The sequence below is a fragment of the Serinus canaria genome, chromosome 13 (genome assembly GCF_022539315.1).
Source record: "Serinus canaria isolate serCan28SL12 chromosome 13, serCan2020, whole genome shotgun sequence".
NCBI lineage: Eukaryota > Metazoa > Chordata > Aves > Passeriformes > Fringillidae > Serinus > Serinus canaria.
The window spans coordinates 14,512,834-14,530,962 of record NC_066327.1 but is presented as its reverse complement, the minus strand read 5'-3'; the positions used below and the strand labels follow the sequence as shown (position 1 = coordinate 14,530,962).

The 18,129-nt window shown below is 46.0% G+C and overlaps 1 protein-coding gene across 2 annotated transcripts; it reads left to right on the top strand.

Moving 5' to 3' along the window:
* Window positions 1-83: 83 nt before the first annotated feature.
* On the top strand, window positions 84-17,287 carry LOC103817346 (ovomucoid-like). Of its 2 annotated transcripts, none has more exons than XM_009091508.4 (9): window positions 84-3,895; window positions 11,917-12,040; window positions 13,000-13,019; window positions 13,796-13,932; window positions 14,434-14,491; window positions 14,765-14,901; window positions 15,449-15,509; window positions 16,496-16,605; window positions 17,106-17,287. In XM_009091508.4, the coding sequence occupies exons 2-9, from the start codon at window positions 11,986-11,988 to the stop codon at window positions 17,149-17,151; spliced, it is 624 nt and encodes a 207-aa protein (XP_009089756.1). In that variant the 5' UTR covers window positions 84-3,895; window positions 11,917-11,985; the 3' UTR covers window positions 17,152-17,287. The 2 variants fall into 2 exon arrangements, with proteins under 2 accessions (XP_009089756.1, XP_018771086.1); XM_018915541.3 differs by lacking the exon at window positions 84-3,895 and adding an exon at window positions 7,417-7,530.
* Window positions 17,288-18,129: the final 842 nt, after the last annotated feature.

Sequence of the window (18,129 nt, the reverse complement as noted above, 5' to 3'; positions counted from 1 at the left end):
CTCTTCCCTTCTGCCTCATCTCTTCCCTGTCACAGTTCTTCAAGTGCTGGATGTCTATTTTTCTATTGATGTTCTCCACTGCCAGCCAATGTGGATAGAATTTTCTGGCCATGTGTCTGTGCCAGTCCTGCTCTAATGAGGGCCTGGGCTCCCATTGGAGCTCTCAGTCCTTTCCTTACTTCTCAAAGTCTTCTTGTCAGTGTTAATCTTCTCAAACCATGATAATCTGTGTGACCTGACCAGAGTCCCTCTCTGCAGTCAGTGCAAAGAGACCTTTGCCTCCAGAGCATGGGGACATGCCAAGGATGTAGGCATGTCATGGGGACATGCCTCAATGGGGCATGCCAAGGATGTAGGTGGTGATTTGCTCTTGAGGAGAGAACTTTTTGCTTGGGCTAGAAAGGGAAATTGGCTGCTTGAGCAAGAGGTGCCCTGTCCTCATTCCCACTGCCTGTGGAGCCTGTCCTGTGGCAGAGAGCAGCTGCTGCCAGGAAAGAGGATCCCAGCCTGCCTCCACTGAATTTGCCCACAATGTCCAGTGCAGTTTAAGATTGTAATCTACAGGAGGGGAATCTCGAGCTCCATTCAGGGTCACAGCAGAAGTGTCCACTCATGAAATATCTTAATTTATTGATGCAACAGAATATCTCCAGGACAGGTGGGCAGTGATTACCCCTGAGATGGGAGACAACCCTGGTACATCACTGAGCTGCTTTTTAAAGTCATTTGGGAAGGAAAAAGATGCAGAGGTTCACTTGTGACCAGTTTTAACCAAGTGTATAACAAATCATAGGAAAAAAATCCTGCTTGATAGTCATTCTGCCTACTTTTTTGAGGCCAAGTTGCTCAGGACCTGGTGACATAATTATTGTCATTGTGGTGGTCTGTATGGGTGGCAGGGAGGCAGGGGGACCTTGGGGCTGCCCTTCATCTGTTGGCTGTGCCATTGCCTCCACACGAGGTCACCAAAGCTATTGCAAGTCTAATATTTCAGGGATTCTTCTGGACAGCAGTTGGTGCCTCCCTGATTCAATGTCCCATTGTAGTTCACCAGAGAATAACACAATTATTTGGATCAGTTTGGAAAGTCACTCTTTGAATTGTCAGGCAAGAAGAATAGGCTGAAGGCAAATGTTCCTGATTTGGAGGTATTGGGGTATTGTACCAGGGAATGAGGCCACAGTACCTCTGTGCCATTAGTGTCCATTTTCAAGATGATTTGTAACTAACAATGGCCTATTGTACTTTTCTTGGGTCTGTGTCCTAAAGTAAATGTTCTTTTAGTTTATATAACCTTTTTGCCATTTTCTGCTCAGGTGTTTCTTCAGAACATGCTGGTTTACACTTGTTTAAGTGGTACTTGGTTATCCTCAGGGATAAGACCTGGATAATTTTTTTTTTCTTGTGGACTTTGGCAGCCTTTCACTTGGACTGTGCCCTGACCGCTGGCTTTTGCAAGCCTTTGCAGTAAAGCTGTCAAGAGCCAACTCAATGGCATTATCTTGGCACAGCCAAAGCCTCCTCTGTGGGGCTCATTGTCTGGTGACACCAAAGGCAAACAAGAATTCAAGGAGGCACGAAGTTGAGATTAAGTCAGAGCCATCCAAGGAAGCAGCCAAAGGGGTTAGAGGACAGAGGTTTCCACACAGGACTCACCAGTAGGTTTTGTGTTGAAGTACATAATGGAATAAATCACTAAAACTGGGCCAGGAAATGGGAAAAGCCTGACATTGGAGTTTAAATATCCCCCAGGCTCAGGGGGTGTTTTATGAAGCAATATAACTATAAAAATAGGGCAGCCTTCTCAGGGACAGCGTGGTTTTCTGTGCCTTTGAGTTGTTTTTCAGCTGTTCCATGGTTACTTACTGAGTGTGTGTTACTTAGATGATTTCTTTCTGCTTTGTATTGGAAATGGCCTCAAGTTGCACCAGGGGAGCTTTAGATCAGATGTTAGGAAAAATTTATTCATGGAGAGGGTTGTCAAGCACTGGAAGAGGCTGCTCAGGGAAGTGATTGAGTCACTGACCCTAGGGAGATTTAAAAAATGTATAAATGTGGTGCTTCAGGACATGGTTTAGTGGTGGCCTTGGCAATGGTAATTGTTAGACTTGATGATCTTAAAGGTCTTTTCCAACCTAAACAATTCTATGATGAGGCAAAGACAAGCCCATTCCAGAGAGAACTTTAAATTTCTGTGGCTTAGGAGAGAGGTAGAACAATCCCAGGTTTCAAGTGCCACTAAGAGACTTGAAAGGTGATGTCAAGGCACAGTGGACTGAGCTGGGTGGGCACAGACAGAGGAGTGGCTGGATGAGTGGATGTTACTGTGGTGGGAAAGAGAAAGAGGTGACAGAATAGTTAAAGCTGGAAGGGATCCTTGGAGGGCATCTGGTCCATCCTCCCCTGTCAAGAAGTCCCCAGTCACCTTATGAGCTCAGTGCTTGCCAAGCTGCAAACAGCAGCCATGGCTGTGTGGGTGACAGATGCTTTAGTGCTGCTCCATCCCTGCTCAGGTGCAGGATGGGGCAGAGCACTGGGACTTTCTTACTCACCTTGAGCTGCCTGAGCAGTTCAAAATAGGCAGGTTTATCTCAAAAACCATTCCACAGTCATGCTGGGAAAGCTTGGGTTTTAACCTGGAAAGAGGCACTGAAAGGATCAGATCCAAGCACAGACTTAGTCCTGCTTTGGTGAACTCTTATTTTTGCTCTCTTGCCATGAACAGCAGCGGTCTTATATCTTCAGTCAAGGATGAAGCGAAGGGAAAAATGACTTTGCAGAGCCTGCTATGGCTGCAGCTCGAGGCATCTGAAATCTGGAATGCAGCTGGTGCCACCCCAGAGGCAGCCTTGGCAGCTGCAGCCCTTGGCTCTGGGGAGGGGGATGGAGCTGCCAAGGCTGGACCAACTCTGACGTGTTTCACACTGCTGACCATCCAGCCTCAGGATCTCACCTGTAAATGTACCAGAACATATCACAGAGGCCATGTTTTAAAAATATAAATGTCCTCTCTCTTTCCGTGTTTGTCTGACTTATCTTTACAGTGTTATCAATGTTTTCTGAGTCCACAGTCATTTTTCTTGCAACAAAAAGAGGGGGAAGAATGAGGCAAATCATTTGAATTTTGATAAGTGGAATGTGGAAAACAATACTTAGTCCTTTCATATTGAGCTGGGAGTTTTTTTCACCTTATATCAGCACTCACACATCTGCAACTTGAAAAAAAAGCCCCACAACTTTTCCTGGAGTGTGGCTGTGCCTAAACTTCCTTCAAACCCATTATCTAAAAATCTGTGCCTTTCAAAATTATGTCTGCTGATAATTTGCCTTGGTTTAGCTATTTTTTCATGTGCTGCATTTGTTAGTGAGGCATGTGGATGGGCTCAGACACTCTGTCACTCTCTTGAGGGATGCTGGAGAGTGACAAGGCTCATCCCACTGATTTTTAAATATTCATTTCAGAAGAATATTTAAATTATTTTTAAAGCATTTTTATAACCATATGTTCCTCAAAAAAAAAATATCTAGAAATAATTATTCAAACTCATTGTATCAATTGCACCATCCTATTTAACTGACAGTTGGCAAAGAAAACAGTTTGGGAACTTAAAAATTTTCCCCAGACCTCTGCATTTAAAGAAATATATAGCCCTTTTATGCACCCATTTCATCCATCAATATGTTCACACTCAGGCTTGTTCGTTCTCTTGCTGTAATTTAATGTTTGATACAGTTTTATTTGATTCTTTGCCATGCCCTGGGCTCTGGTTGCGTGCTCTCCGTGGATCAACGAGTAGAGAGGCAAAAAGCAGAGAGCAGCAGTGGAAGGAGCCTGTCTCCAGCTGGCAGACATCCACACAGCCCAGGAGGGGTTTCCACATTTTCACCAGCTGAGGTGAGGCTCCATGACTTTAAACATATCATGAAACTGCAAAGAATGAGTGTTCATACAGTGTGCTGCTTCCTGCCTATTTTTCATGCGTAGAAGTAAAACGTTAATTTTGTTCAAGCTCCCTGAAGGAGGAGGAATGTTGGGATGAATTGCTGTGAGCTCTTTCTTGCATTCCCTCTAAAGCTGGGCTGCAGCTTGTGCCCCAGGGCCATTGCTGAGGATGGCCAGTCAGGGCCTCCTGACCAAGTGCTGGAGCAGATCTGTGGCACAGATGGTTCCACTTACACCAGTGAATGTGGGATCTGTGCCTATAAAGTGTCATTCTGAAGGAAAGAACATGCTTTCTGAGTGACAGTTCCCTAGCCCCTGGCCTCTCCTTGTGCTTTTCCAATTTATCCTCCTTTTCTCCATCTCCACTTGCTGTTTGTGCTTGGGGGTAAATCACGAAGATTTAGCTGAGAAAAAAAACATAGCTGAAGAAAGTATCTGGGTGGAAATTCAAATGATGCAGCACATTCAGATGGCAGAGGTTTGTTGACTGATAGGTTTATAATAGTCAGAGACAGTAAAACCACTTCATTGTTGGTGTTAACTCGGGTGAACTCCCCATCACTTGCATCACTGGGGAGTTTTATGTACATTCCCAGCACTCATGTCCCTTTGGGAAAATGGCCACACTGAGCCTCTCATGGCAGATTTTCCCTTCCTCAGAGAACGTGGGGCACTCAGGGCCTTGGGAGCAGCAGTCCTCCCAGTGCCTAAGAAGGAAGGCAAGGGAAGCAGCAGCCTGAACTCCCATTGCTCCTGGTGGCAGCATCCCAACAGTGTCAGCCGGGTGCTGAGCAGGCAGCACAGGATTGGACGTCAGTGCTGCAGATACCTTCTGTTGACATTTCATTTGGCAGTGATTTAACACGAGCTTTCTAATATTGCTGTTCTCCACAGGCTGCATTCCAAAGTAGGAAGGGAAGGAGTGCAAAATGATGCAAAATATGAGACAAGTAGGAGAAATATTTCTTTGCTGTAGAAGTATTCACAAACAGCCTCCACTGACAGCAGCAGGAAAGTGCAGAATAACAGGTTTCAAGACCAGAAAAGGAGGCACACAAAGCCTTTGCAGAGATCAGTGCATTCGGTTCTCCTGAGATAAGAATGTTTTGTCAGATTGCAAATGGGGCAGTGCCCAAACCAGGGGATGCAGGGGCCCTATGATCACATATAATATAGCAGTTGTCAGGCATATATAACTTACTAAGTAAATACCTGGTTATTTTGGGTTACTTTGCTACTGCAATAGTTCAGAGAGGGTAGAATTCCTGCTGTCTACCTCAGTTTTACTGTAAAATGGTAAAATCCTGTAATTTGGCATCCTGTGCCTTTCTGTCAGCACCAACTGTGCTTCACCCATGTCCAGATGCAAAGAATCAGCCAGTGGTCTCATTAAAGCTCAGCTCTGCAGAATAAATGAAATTGTTGCCCTTTCTTTTGATGTTAATAATGAAGATGTGTTCAGTGGTTATGATGCTAATAGTTCTTCAGCTATAGAAATTCTTTCCATCCAGTTCAGCCTCTCCCAGCCAAGTGTTGAAGCTATAGCACCATGATATATCCTGTCTCTCACCCTCTCCTCCCTGCTGTTCCCACCAGGAAGAGCAGTGATTTTCCATTCTTAGCCTATTGCACCTCTCTCTTGTTGCTGCTTTATTTACAAGATCATTCTTAAGAACCAAACCCTCATTTATCCCATTTCCCAGGGGTTCCTGGTTTTATTCCCACACAGGAAAGCAACACCTTCACTTGTCTTTTCCAAACATTGTACCTCATATGTCTTTTTGCTGGTTTGTTGGCTGATAAAGTGAGACCTGGGGGTATGTTTTGTTTGGTGCTCTGCTTGCTTCTGTTCTGCATCACCCCATCCTGTGGTTTCACATGGAAAAAGGTTTGCATGGGGATGTGATCCCCTGATTTTTCTTGGGGCAGAGTGATGCCTCCAGGTAACACTGGCCCTCCTGGTTGCTTCCTCCCACATGGGATTTGTGCAGGGGGACATACCCTTGAAATGTTTATCTAACTTAACCCCCCCTTTACAGCAACTCCTCTGCTACGTGTCACTGTCTGTGTATAAACTTCTTCCCCCTGGGTCCCCCAAGTTGGGCAGAGCCTCAGCTCATCCTGTTCTGAGCTCAGGAAAGCAAATCCCACACCCAAAGGGCTCAGTTACAGATTTATGGATGATTGCAGACCTGGTGCTGGTCCAAAAGCCCTGAGTCCAAGGCTTTGGCCACTTACCCAGGGAAATTCTCCCTTGCTTACCTACTGCTCCATGTAGAGCTTAGCAAAGTCACTCCTTTTGGGCTCTGATCAAGAGCATGAAAGGAAACTGTAACTCATTTACAGCCAGACCTGCCCAAATCCCCAAATTGTGTGTTACTTACCAAAAGGAAGGAGATGTAAACATTGAAGGTTAATTGCCCTCTTGTCAAGAACACTTTGTGATCTATAGACATATCTGTCAATCTTACAAAACAGAACTGAGGGGAGTGAGCACTGGAGGCATGTCCCCATGATAAATTAATGAGACTTGGCAGCTCACTGTGAAGAGATGATCCCTGTCCTTTGAGTGAGACAATAACCTGGCTCCCCAGCCAGCCTGGGCACAGATTTTGTGCTGCAGTCACATCCGGGGTGGTAATCTCTCTGTAAACAATCTCTGCAATGCAGCTGTCCAGGGATCAAACCATCCTCCTTGAGGCCTTCACTGTGCTGCTCAATGTGCAGCAAGTGCTCAGCCCAGCCACCCTAGATCACTCTTCCCAGCCCTGCCTGCCAGTCAGTTAAAATATCTTACTTCTGCCTCTCAGGCTCTCTCAGCAGTGACACTCCTTGGTGGGTCACAGAGCTGCCTGAAATCCGAGGGGCAGAGCCACAGTCCCCCTGCTGTGTGCTATTCTGGTGATGGGAGTGCTGCTACATGACTGGTAGCTTGAAAATGTGTTCAGCTATTCCCCTGGTTTATATAACCTCAAAGAAATTTGCTTTCATAGCTGAACATGCTTATTCATTCTATTTTAACTGTGCATTGAGCTATAAATAATGTCTCATTGCAGATAAGGATCTGTTGAATTTTATTATTTGCTTTTGTGTCTTGGGAAGATTTTCTCCTGAAGGAGACTTTCCCAGCCCTAGCAGTGAAGTTGCCTGACTGACTCTGTCCTGCCAGGCAGCCATGAATGGTGTCAATCCCAGGTCAGCTGCCACTTGCCTGCAGCCACCTCCTCATTGTTCCTGCTTGGGCTGTGGCAAAGATGAGACGAGTGCTCAGCGAGGCAGAGCTGAGATCACTGAAGTGTTAGGGAAACTGATTAAACCAATGATTTCCTGTTCCCCTGATCAGCTGCAGGTCAATAGCTCTGTGTTACCTCCAGCCCACCTTCCCTGCAGTTCGTTCACTTCAAAGAGCCATAGCCTGGGTCAGTGTCCAGCCAAATTGTGTGGTTGCTGCCTCCTTTTTCTGGAGTTCATTGTAGCATTGTCCTGCTTCCTCATGAGTTACTCCTGTCTTCTGCAATGGAGCCCTGAGCTGACATCCTTATCATCCAGAAACTTCTCAGAGCTGGAGCACAGCATAAGCTGGGGAGGTAAGGGATGGAGATGTGTCCTCAGAGCTGCTGCCGACACCCTCGTCTGGTCCAGGCTGCAGTACAGCAGGGAAGTAGAGGATTTTTTGGCACCTGATTTTCTGTGGTGCAGATAACTTTTCTTAAGATTCAAATGCTGGTGCTCTTCTGGAGAAGGGTTGTGGTGGCAAAGTTCTGGGTTCCTGCAGAAGTGAGGAGACTTTGAAATCATTGACAGCTAATAATGTCTTGAAATTTGGATGGTTTAGTGTGTGGTTTTATTTTAACAGTGACTACAATCCACTCTTTCTGTTGTACATGTTACTGGTTACCCCCTGTAAAAAGATTCTGGGATCTCTTTGTAGAGCTTACCTGTGACCCTTTAGTAAAGACTGGAGGAAAATTCTGAGAAGACTCTCCTGGGTCATAGAGAAATATGTTTTTTTATTAATAACAGCTATTAATAGGAGAGAGAATTAAATAAGTACAACATAAATAAAATAATTCAAGTTGTAAGAGCTCTCCAGAGGCCTCTGGCTCAAACCCTGATCAAAGCAAGGCCAAAGTCAAAGGCAGGTCAGGGTGCCCAAGGCATTTCTTTTTCAGCTGGTTTCTCAATAGCACTGAGGAAGGACATGCATGGCCTCTGTGCTCTCTGTGCTTGATCAGACTCATGACAAGGAATAATTCCTCACATTCATTCAGAATTTAATCCTTTTGCCATACAGCTGAGAGGAGACTCTGGCTCTGCCTTATCTCTGACCCCATCAGGGAGCTGCAGACAACAATGTGATCCCAGTAGCCATCTATTCTCCAGGATGAAGAAGCCCAGCTCCTTCAGCTTTCCTGGAATGCCCTGAGCCCCTGTCCCTGGGCAGCCTGCCTGCCTCTGCTGGACTCATTCCCATGTGTCAACATCTGCCCTTGTAGAGGGGCCAAATTCATTCAGTTCATTGCACAAGTAATGTGAAACCATGTTAGCCTTCACCTGCAGGGTACAAAGTTCTGCACATGGTCGTATTAGCTCAGGAAAACATCCACTGGCATTACCTGGATCAAGTTCTATTTAATAACTTCATAAACACATGGACATGTTTTGATAGCAAGATGTATTTAATCATATCAGTGACTTTGTTTGCTTTATTGCTAAGTTCAAATGAGGCCTTCAAGCACTGGGTAAGAGGCAGAGCTTCCATTTGTGCTGTGTTGGTTTCCCCAGGCATGTGGCTCAGTGCAAACAGTTATTGGCCACACTGTGGCCAAGAGAAAGCCAGAGATGAGAACTGTAGCCTGAATTGTGTTTAGCAGGCATTTTGGAGTGATTAGAGGCATTTTCATGAAAGAGCTGCAACTAATCAGTATTTCCCACTTTTGCAGCAGTTATTTGTTAATTAAATAATGTGCCAAACCCCAGGAGTGTTTAGAAAAGTGTATTAAATGATTTGCCATTTATTTATCAATGTGTTATTTATGCTGAGGAGTTGCATATTGCTAAGAATATTCTCCAACCTCAGTTTTGATTTTTTCAGAGAATATGAAATCGATATTGAAAAAAAAAAACTGTAATGGGAAAGGTAAAACAAGAAATTACATGAGTAAGCCAGAGAGGATGTTGTATAATGGCCAAATCCTGCCCTGGTGTCAGCACACAGACCCTAGGGTGCTCAGGACCATGACAGGCAGCACTCTGAGGTGTGGCACTGCCTTTGCTTACCTGCAGATTACAGAATCACAGAGAAGAAGAGACCTTAAAGATAATTTTGGTCCAACCTCTCTGCCATAGGCAGAGACATTTTCCACTGTCCCAGGCTGCTCCAATCCCTGCCCAACCTGGCCTTGGACACTTCCAGGGATGGGGCAGCCACAGCTGCTCTGGGCACCCTGTGCCAGGACTTCCCACTAAAGAATTTCTCCCTAACGCTTAATCTAAACCTACCCTCTTTCTGCTTAAAGCCTTTCCATCCCCCCTTGTCCTATCACTCCATGCTCTTGTCCAAAGTCCATCTCCAGCCCTCTTGCAGGATCTCTGCCCTCGTGCTGGCTGCTGCACACAGAGGATTTTCCTTCAGCCAAATGGTCATTAGCCATATGCTGCATCTGGCTTTGAGGATTAGGAGACCATAATGAAGTGGATTACAGCAGATCAGTGGCAGGATTGCAGACCAAATCCTCTTTCTAACAGTTCTTCCAGGAGTAGCTAAGGCCTGAGCAACCTGTCCTGCAGCATGAGCTTAGCCAGCTGTGGGATTGCTCCACGCTGTTATCAGAGGCTGGATAATCTGGAGCTGTAACCCTGCGTGGGGAGGCTGTGGATGCTCAATGGCTGCAGGTTGTGCAAGTGTCTGAAAGCTGGGGATTTCTGGGTGTCACTTTTGTGGCTTGCCTAGGGGGAACCTGATGGGCTCAGGTATTCCCAGTCACCATTTAATTGTTGCAGACTTGAGTCTCCCTGAAGTGTCTGTAGGTGAGAGAGAGAAAGAAAGGATCTGCTGGACATCCAACAGGCATTGTGGTGGTCAGAGAAAATCTGAGTTGCCTGGGGCCAGTGCCAGACCTAGTGCTGAACCCAGGAGTTGAAGTGGAAAGTTTTTCTGTGGTGTAACACGTGCCAGACTTTGGCAGGAAAATGGTCTCCACTCCTCAGGAGTGGTTGGTCTTGCCCTAAGGACAGCACTGTCCAGGGGTGGGGCTGTGGAGGCTGGTGAGGATGGTTTGGAGAGGTCTTGGCTGGAGGAGGCAGTGGCAAGGTCCATATTTAACCCAGAGGGATGCAGCCCCCTCCAACTCTGCAGAGCCTGCACAGGTGAAAGCAGCAGCTGTGACACGCAGGGAGCAGCTTCAGTAACTCCTGCACATGCTCAGGGAAAAGTGTTTGGCTTCCAGAGATGCTGCTCACAAGACACATCAGGGCAATATATCCTGAAGATGTGCCAAATCTGTCTGAAATATTCATGCGTGCTCCCTGTAATTTATAGAAACAATCACAGCAGCATAATTATTTCGATGCTTCTCCCTGTGAAGAATCTCATCTCTTGGATGTGAAAATGTGACTTGCATATCCACACAGCCATGCTGTGGCCTTCTGGGTGTGCCAGGAGAGGTGATTCCATGCAATATCCAATATATCCAAGGATCAAAATATACCCTTTAGACTGCTGTGGTGGATCAGACAGCAGCACATTTGCTTGGGGTGAATTTCAATGATTTCAGATGAATTTCATTTGTCTTATGGGTGGTGCCTGGTTGTTTAAATGCAGCACCTGTAAAGCACCTTTTGCTCTGCACCTCCCAAAATTCTGAAGTCTACCCTAAGCACAATGCTTAGCTCCAACAACCCCCCAAAACCCCCCAAGTATCCTTGTCCTTTTGAACCTGTGAAAGGGATGAGGAGCAGGTTACAGGCAGAACCCAGTCCTGCAAAATTACAGCTACTCAAACAGCAGAGGTGCAGACCTTCTCCTAGGCAGGAGCAATTTTGAGATGACACAAAGGCTGGTGGTGCGAGACAGACAGGGAAATGGGGACAGATTCTATATTTTAAGTATCATTTTCTAAAATATCTGCAAGAGAAAAAGACCTACTGTACTTTCAGGTGTAGCTGGTGCAATGTAAATGGGTTCCCAAACCTTCAGTGTCTTTTGTTCTTCAGATGGCTTGGCAGAGCACCCTGAATCCGTGTGTTTAACTGGGACTGGGTCTGTAAATAAGTGCTCCCTGTTGCTAAGGTTCAAGTGACATTTTTAGCGGCCTTTGACAGATTTTTAACCTGCTTTCAAGTTTTCTACTGAGCTCTTCTATACATGGGCAGTGAAATTGTCATGAGACCTTGGCTTTACTCAAACTGGTGCTAAATGCCTTTGGATTTACAGGTTGGACACAGTCCTGGCAGACTTGTCTGAGAAAGCTTAGCTGGTGCTGCTGATGGCAAAGCCACACCTGACCTGTATTTGTACCTAGAGGTGATTATCTGGGAATGTGGGGAGAAAAACCCACCCAAAACCAGAAAGGAAAGCAGAGACTCAGCCTGGTCTGCAGGCAAGGTGGTACTGCATCCTGCCTAAGCTGCTCCCTGATGGGAGATGTTGCTCTGCAAGAGACAAATCAGCGACCTGCTCTTTACTCCCCTCAATATCTTGTGCTCCTTACACTCCTGCTAGAATCCCAAAGAGGTTTCTTTTGTCCAAAAGGCTGTTTGTTTTCTTTTGACCACTCAGAACTTGTGATACTTGCCTTGATCCATTAACCAGGTGTCCAGCCAAAATCAATTGCCTGGCAGGCGCAGACCATTACCCGAAAAGTCAAGACCTCCATAAATATTGCCAGGCTCATTGTGCTGCTGACAGATTCTGCAGGTTGTTTTATGTTACAGTTGAACAGTTTAGACATTGCATTTGTATATATTTGCAGGCAGCCCTGGAGGGACCATCTCGTGAGCAGAGTGGGAGCAGCAGCCTGCAGACTCCAGACACCTCCAGCATGACCAGGGCAGGGCTTCTGGTGCTCCTCTCCTTCGCGCTTTGCTGCGCCCCAGGTGAGTGACTCTCCAGGTGTCTGAGTCCTGGCTGCCTTCAAAAGGATAAAGCAGAGGATTCAAAGAGAGAGAATCTCCTTCAGAGGGCTCTGCTGCCTTGGCTGGCATCATGCAGGTTGCAGGGGTGTATTTCAGGATAGTCCTCAGTGGCTCGCTGCTGTAGCTGATGGTTTGTCGTAAATATAAACAGCAAGTGGAGTTCTGTGCTGGCAACTCGTGCTGTTACACTTTGTACACTGATGTTCTCACACCATTACACTGCTTAGACTTGTACAATTGCAGCAAATGGATGAATACTTGAAATAAGGCCATGAGAAGCGGGTCAGACCTCCAGTAACTAGTAAGGAAAATATTGTAATGGCACAAGCAAGTTCTCTGCAAGACCCTGGCAAATTTCCTGCAATGCTCTTTCTGCTAATGGAACAGCAAGAGATGAAAACAAGCCAGACTCTGATGTTCTCACTGCATATTCACAACTGATGAAATTGCAAAGCCAAAGACATTTTTTTCACACTCGCCTTCTTTCAAATGCATATTTCTGCCAACAGATGCTGTTTGTATTTGCTTATCCTGTAGGTGACTATTTGCATTTGTCTCTGTTGATTCAGGTGTATTTTCAGGTACATAACAGCAGTGCTTTAGGGTCAAAACGGATATGTAAAAAGATAAGGAAGGAAAAGCTCTTCTGTTTTCAATTAATAAATCTACATGTCTCAGAACAAAAAAAGAACAAAGCTATTCAAAATGGTGTTTCATCATAGCCAGCAATAAGCAATGCTATTATGCTTATCACATAGAGAAAAAAATAATACATAGTTTATTTAGTTCATAAAACAATCACTGGAAATCATTCAGCTTGGTCCTGCAAACAGGAATTTTATATCCATATTTCCAGCTTTAATTGAGGTCTTATCATATTGACTTTTGTTCATACTTTCTGCCTCTCTTTTCTTTTCCAGATACTGCCTTTGGGATTGAGGTAAGTGGAAGATTTCTTTCTGTCACCTTTCTCAAGTATGTTGCCTGATAAAGACATAACCAAAGGAATGGGAAAAACCTCCAGCCTGTAGGTGCTCAGCTGTTTTTCACCTAAGTGTGACGCTTGGGTCACTGTAATCAGATTCTACAGTGTAAAACATTAAATTATACTGCCCTTGGCTGTTCATCTATGCTGTATGTTAATAATGTTTTAGCAGTAATGATACAATGTTTTTTTGATTAATTAATTTTTCAGCAAGTTTAGACTGGTCTAAGCTTTAAGCTGGAAAAATAGAGCTGGTTCTAAACTGAAGCAATAGACTGGTATCAGAACCTACCTGAGGCAACCTACTGAAAGACTAAAATACTCTGAGCTGATCCAGCTTCCTCACAGGTTTAGTCTTGGTGCTCTGAAAAAAACCATGATCAGTGTATTAAGAATGAAAAAGTAAAACCAGAAGTACAGTGGAGGGGCCACAAAAATAGAAGATCTTGGAACCAATGGAGAGCCTTTATAAAGTCATGTCAAGGGAGCATGAGAGACCACCACTGGTTTATCCCATCCAAGGGGCTGCATGGTTATAGCTCTTCCCTCCTCCTCCTCCTCTTCTCCTGCTCTGTGGGCACATCTCTGCAGGAAGGATTCTCCTGAGGGACCCGCAGCAGAGGTTTGTGCTGTGGCAGCGAGGGCTGGTTGTACCAGTGAGTGTCCCACACACAGTGAGAGCTGTGAACGTCTCAGGTCTTCTCATCCTGTTGTTGTGATTCCTCTGGCAGGTGGACTGCAGTACCTATCCCAACACCACGAATGAGGAGGGCAAAGAGGTGCTGGTCTGCAGCGAGGCCGTCAGCCCCATCTGCGGCTCCGATGGCGTCACCTATGGCAACGAGTGCCTGCTCTGTGCCTACAACGTGTATGTTCTGCTTGGGGACAGTGTGGGGACACCAGGCAGCACAGCTCAGAGCTCCTGGCAGCACCACAGCTCACCCATCAGTGCTCTGTCACATGTCACCTGTGTCAATTCCTTCAATATGAGCCAGCTATCATGGCACAGCGCTCAGGCAGAGCTTTATTCACTGTGTCTTTCTTTTGCTTCTGCAATTTATTCAGGTTTTTTCTTCTCTGTCTCAAGGAGCAGCCAGGTGATGGCTCTGAGAGCACATCTCATCATAGCAAAAGGATAGAGATACTCTGCTTGGGGCTGCCCAAAATGGTCCTAAAGCTTCCCAGGGTTTTACATTGCTGCCAGCTACTCAGTTGATGAGGGAGGGTGGCTCTACCTTCTCAAATACAGATATAAAAGAAGCCTGACTAGAAAGAGGAAGAGTCAGTTTTCCCTTGTATTAATTCTAGCACCTAGGATGTAGCAAGACATCTCTGCTGAATTTCCTAACATTTGTCTTTCCCTCTGCAGAGAATATGGAACCAATGTCAGCAAAGACCACGACGGAGAGTGCAAGGAAGTTGCCCCCGTAAGTTAAACCCAGGGCAAAACAAGGGGTGTGTCCTGCTTCTGAGTGGCCAAAGGTGCCTATTGAAATAACTCAAACCCTAAACAAGAGTACAGATGAGCTGCCAGAATCTTGCACTGCTCACCTCCAAGTGAAATGCCATCATGGTGACTGACAGAAAAGCTTTTCTCCTGCTGTGGTGCTGTCCTGCGTGGCCAGGCAGACACACTCACCAGATCCACTTGTGCTCCATCAGCAAGGCCTTCACCAGGGCTTTGCTTGTTCCCTCTCCAGGTGGATTGCAGCAGGTACCCCAACTCAACCAGTGAGGAGGGCAAAGTGGTGCTGCTGTGTGACAAAGACATCAGCCCCGTCTGTGGGACCGACTGGGTCACCTACGACAACGAGTGCCTGCTCTGCGCCCGGAGCCTGTGAGTACTGAGCACAGAGACCTGGGGCTGCTGCTTCTGGAACTGCTCTTTTGGACAGCAGGGCTTCCACCAAGGCCTCTTCTGTGAGGTGCTTGGACTTTGACCCTCCTCTTTTCCTCCCGACTAAACCTTGCTGTCCTCTGTCATTAGAAGGAAAGCTGTGCCTTTGGTCTGGATAGGGAAGTAGAGGGCTGGGTGGGGATCTCACACAGGACAGGATGCTGCTCTTAACTAAGTTAAAAGGGTCTGTGTGGCAGGTGCTGCCTTGCAGAGGACAGCACCTCACCCAGGGGGCATTGACATTGTCACACAGCCTGTCTCCTCATCTACCCTGACCTTTGTCCCTCACATCTTGCTATAAACCAGCTCTCTGCCAGGCAGTGACACCACCTGAGCTGGTCCCTGGAGCCACATGGGCACCACCTCCACTGGGTGCCTCCTGTATCCCATCCATTGTGCCTGAGGCTGCTCAGCATTCCTGGGTGATGGGGCTCAGCAGAACAGGTTGCTTGCAGAGCTCCCTAATGCAGGTCTCTTCCCTTCCCAGGGAGGCTGGAAGCAGTGTGGGCAAGAAGGCTGACGGTGAATGTAAGAAGGAAATTGTCGCAGTAAGTGAATTGGGTGATCAGGGCTGGGTTCTGGTCCTGCTGCTGTCAGGGGAAGCACTGCCAGTGTCTGCAGCAGCCCCCAGACCAGCAGTGTCCTGCAGAAGTGAAACAGCTGCTGTGCTGCAGAAGGGGAGAGGTTTTGCTTTCTGTACATGTAATAAATGTTATTTGTGTGAACGCCAGGAAAGGAGCAGGTGACTGCTCAGGAAGGGATGAGTGAAAGAGTAGTAGAAATAATCCATCAGGGCAGAACTGTGAATGAGAACAGAGAATGGCTTTTGGGGTCAGCCAATGGTCCATCTAGCCCCTGGCAACTTGGTGCAGACTCTGCTGCTGGCAGGGGCTGTTAGCATTGTGCAGGGCAGAGTGAGAGTGCAAAATGTAGAGAAAAGTGACTTCTACCCTTCCAAACTCCAGCTGTTTTTAGGTGGAGGACTTCAGCTAGGTGTGATTTCTGGCAGTCAGTAAGCCTTGATAGATTTCTTCCTTCACCCAGACACATTTTTAGCCCTACAATGCTCCTCAGCAAGTGCAGCACCCATTGCTCCAGGAAACAGAATCCCACTCTTGCAGTATCCAGCTATGTGCTGATCTTCCAGTTTTAAGACTCCAGGAGGGATAGTGGACCTTGGCAGAGGATCAGCACTCCATTTCTCCAGACTCCAGTGTTTTTCCATTTAATTCCTGGCCAGCTTGGGAACACAGAGCACGGCACCTTCACTGAGTGAACTGCTGCTGCTTGGAAATGCCATGGCCAGGTTATGATATACATCTCTTCAAACAGGAAATTATGATCTATTTTTATATTATTAAATTCTCCTGGCATGGGAGAAACTGGCACCTCAGTTTATATCAGCTGTGCATGGAAGTTAATTACTTTTGGTAAGATTGCTATCACTAGCACTGCAGCTCTAGCTCAGGGTTCAAGCCCTTGTGCTACTGACTCCTCCACATCAGACTCTTTTATTTTTATTTATTTTTTACAGGTTGACTGCAGTGACTACCCCAAACCTGTCTGCTCACTCGACTACATGCCTCTCTGTGGCTCTGACAACACAACATACAACAATAAGTGTATCTTCTGCAACGCAGTCGTGTATGTACAAGTATCAGTGATGTTTGCGTTATCAGTTGCCTCCTGTGGGCACAAGTTTACACTGTTACTGCTTTTTTGTTTGCTGGATACTGTTGATTAGGGATTTGGGGCAGGAGGGAATGACAGCCACCGTGTCAAGCATTCATTTATTTTTTTCATTAGAGCATAAAAAAAAAAGCTACGGCTGCTTTGCTAGTGTGAATGGTTGGAAGAGCATTTAACCTAAATGGAATTTTTCTTGCATGTTGCAAAGGAAATGAAATTCCTTTCCTTCTGAAATTCCACTGTAGTTTCCCCACAGATATTTTCAGTCTTAAGAATGGGTTAAATTGTTTCACTCATGTCTTAATAATCAAATGGCAAATGGGATTATGAGTCTGCAAGTTCCTTGGCTCAGGGGCAGGATCCCATCTGACACCATCTCTAGGAGCCATCAAAAAGATAGATTATAGCAGGCAGGACTCTGTGTTTAATTCATTCTTTCCTCTCCTTGCTTTCAGGGACAGCAATGGGACTATCACTTTAAGCCATTTTGGAAAATGCTGAGTATCAGTGCCAAGAGAATTCACCACAGGATCCCCACTGGAAACTCCCAGATAAAGATCTGACCTCAGTTCATCTCACCCTCTGGGGAACTCAGCTCACTCCCGATTTTATTTCTCAATAAACTAAATCAGCAACATTTCCCTGTCTTCTTTCGTGTGTTTTCTCATGAAACATTGCCTTGATTTGTTGGATGATGATACTGGGCAGAATAGGTTACGTGCTCAAAGCTCTGGGATAGAACAAGAACATAATCTTGCTCCCCTCCCTCTCGTAAAAGGCAGAAAATTAAATACAGATGCTCCAACCCCAGAGCTCTGTCTTTGCACATAAACTGCAGTGTCCCTGCATTGGTGCTCAGACCTTTTAATGCTTGACATTGGGCAGGGCTGAAGTGGTGGCACAGGAGGGTCTCTCCTCAGGTGCTCCTGGTGCATTTTCCTTGTCAGCAAAGCCCAGTCACACCTTGGTGTCACTGCCCAGGGCTGATCCCTGGCTCTGTGCTCACCTGAAGTGCTGCTCTCTCAAGGGCACTCTGTTGGCAAAGCCCATATTGTTCAGACACCTGCATTGTCTCTGTCTATTTGTCTGAGTCTCCAACTGAGTTATTACCAGATTTTTCTCATCTTGGAGTCGTCCTTTAACACCCTTCAAGTGTTTTGAGATTAATGCCCTCCTAGGTGTGGTGCCTACTCCTGCCTACTTGTCTTCTCTCAGTCTTCAATTACACAATGTTCTTTGCCAGCCCAAGGAGTATTTCAGCAGTGTTTCAAAATCCAAGGACAAAGTATCCTTCTGTTTCTTGAGAGTGTGACTTGTCATTGGCGTATTGTGCATGAAATTTATTTTGCTTTTGTCTTCTGTTTGAGTATCGAATTGGGGTTTGGTTTTATTTATTTTTTTTTGGATCCACACAAGAGAGGCATAAATAAATTGGGCTTATCCCTTCTAAAATGTAATATCTCCCACATGCATTTCTTC